We start from the raw sequence: 1,789 nt of genomic DNA on the forward strand, positions 1-1,789 counted from the left end.
TTTATTAATCCCTAAGGAAATGTGGGTTGCTCCAAGAAGAAATGGTAAAAATAGTAACAGTAACAGACTAAACTCCAAACAATACATTATGTTACAGATTTTAATATTAATTAGTCATTGTCAATTGTTGATTTGTACTGTTCTCATTGTATGATGAATTATGATGGCTGTTTGGTGGCTGTTTGCATACTATGCACACTCTCTCTCTCTTCATATGTGTGTGTTTCTCTGGTGAAATTCAGTATGGTTCCGACAACAGTTTTATGTTAATGCATAATCCTTAATATGTTTTATGTATGTGTGTGTGTGTGTGTGTTTGGGGGGGGCAGAGGGAGTGTTCGCCCTGGGCGCCAAACAGGCTAGGACCGCCACTGTTCACGGTCTCTGTTTTACAGACACGGCTGCAGCTTTTTAGCTTGCAGCCGAACATACACACCAACTAAAACAACACAGTCAGGACCCAGCAAAGACTTGAATGCAGGGGAAGTGTGATGAGCTGATGCAGTTTCGGTGTATCAGCCAGATGCGGTGCTACAGACCACACCCTGCCACACGTTTTTAGCCTTTGCTTCCCTTGACCCAAATTTTTTTGGAACATTTTACTGGCATGAAATTCAAAATAAGATGATATTTTTCATGAAATAGTAAAATTTGTTTAAAAACTCCATTTAAATTAAATGTTATTGAATGTATGTGTGTGTGACAGTGTAAAGATATTAGATGAAAAAGTTATGGAAGGGAAAAATCTTACCTTCATGTCAAAGCAGGCAGATTCAATTCCTTCTTCAGGTGAGCTGAAATATGAAATAAAACATTTTTAAGACACTGAATGGAATAAAAACACGTATAACTGTATATAATTATCAATATCAGCCTACATACCTATATACACAAATGTCTGTTGTAATGTGAACACCATGCTTTGTCAAGCAATGTATTTAGACACAGAATGCAAGTACAATATGATTACAGTGAGGGAATGGGAAACGAAACATGCTGCCAGACTGGAGCTGTTCCCTTTTCACAAACAATAACCCAGGATGTAACTCTATAATTGCAAATGCTTTTGGGAAACTCCACCCTTAGCTACTGGTTTGAGATCAAAAGCATAAAACATTTAGAATTTTACTTAACATATCCATAATCACGTAAAAATCACATTATGTTGTTATGATAGTTTTAGTAAAAGCATTAGCTTTTGGCTTAAATTTAAAATAAATTTAACTGAATAGAACTTCTTGTACTTACCAGTCCAGAGCTTGAGAGAGATCAAAATCACACATAGTTGCGAAGTAAATTGCTGAATTGGGATTTTTTTTTTAAGTTCTCTGTCCAGGTTTTGCGAGCGTTTTAAGTAATTAGTGTCACTTGTTGCACTGCAAGTTGAATGACAGTCCTGTGTGTGAGCAGCTTCCTTTATGCGGCTAGAGGTGGACCTTCTTTCTTTATGTCATCAGAAACCACACTGCTGCAATTTTGTTACAGGGGAAATGGAAAGAATATGCTCTCTGCCTAATGCTACTCATTTCTAGACACACAGTGAGGAGGAAAAAGTTGCATTAATTCAGGTGAAAGGTTGATGTTTTTTTCCCCATTTTACACAACTATTTAAACAAAACTAGAGGAAAAAATCCATAACTTAATGTTTGTGGGACTTTTGATGTCTACTAAAAATGTGTCTAAAAATGTGAAAAAGAGTTTCCCCCTTCCCGATTTCCTATTTTTTGTATGTTTGTCACACTTGTTTGACAAACATTGCTCATATATGTATATGTATATACATATCTAT

The 1,789-nt window shown here is 36.1% G+C and overlaps 1 protein-coding gene across 1 annotated transcript in view; it reads right to left on the bottom strand.

Annotated features, from left to right (window-relative positions):
• Positions 1-789, bottom strand: part of LOC106632678 (interleukin-1 beta) — a gene marked incomplete in the record, with an annotated part of 28,007 nt that extends 27,218 nt beyond the window's left edge. The window contains 1 exon segment of the mRNA XM_014331031.2: positions 752-789. Within this exon segment, the coding sequence (XP_014186517.1) occupies positions 752-757 (6 nt within the window).
• Between the last annotated feature and the right edge of the window lie 1,000 nt (positions 790-1,789).

The sequence above is a fragment of the Haplochromis burtoni genome, unplaced genomic scaffold, assembly GCF_018398535.1.
Source record: "Haplochromis burtoni strain Fernald_Lab_line unplaced genomic scaffold, NCSU_Asbu1 Contig_657, whole genome shotgun sequence".
Taxonomy (NCBI): Eukaryota; Metazoa; Chordata; class Actinopteri; order Cichliformes; family Cichlidae; genus Haplochromis; species Haplochromis burtoni.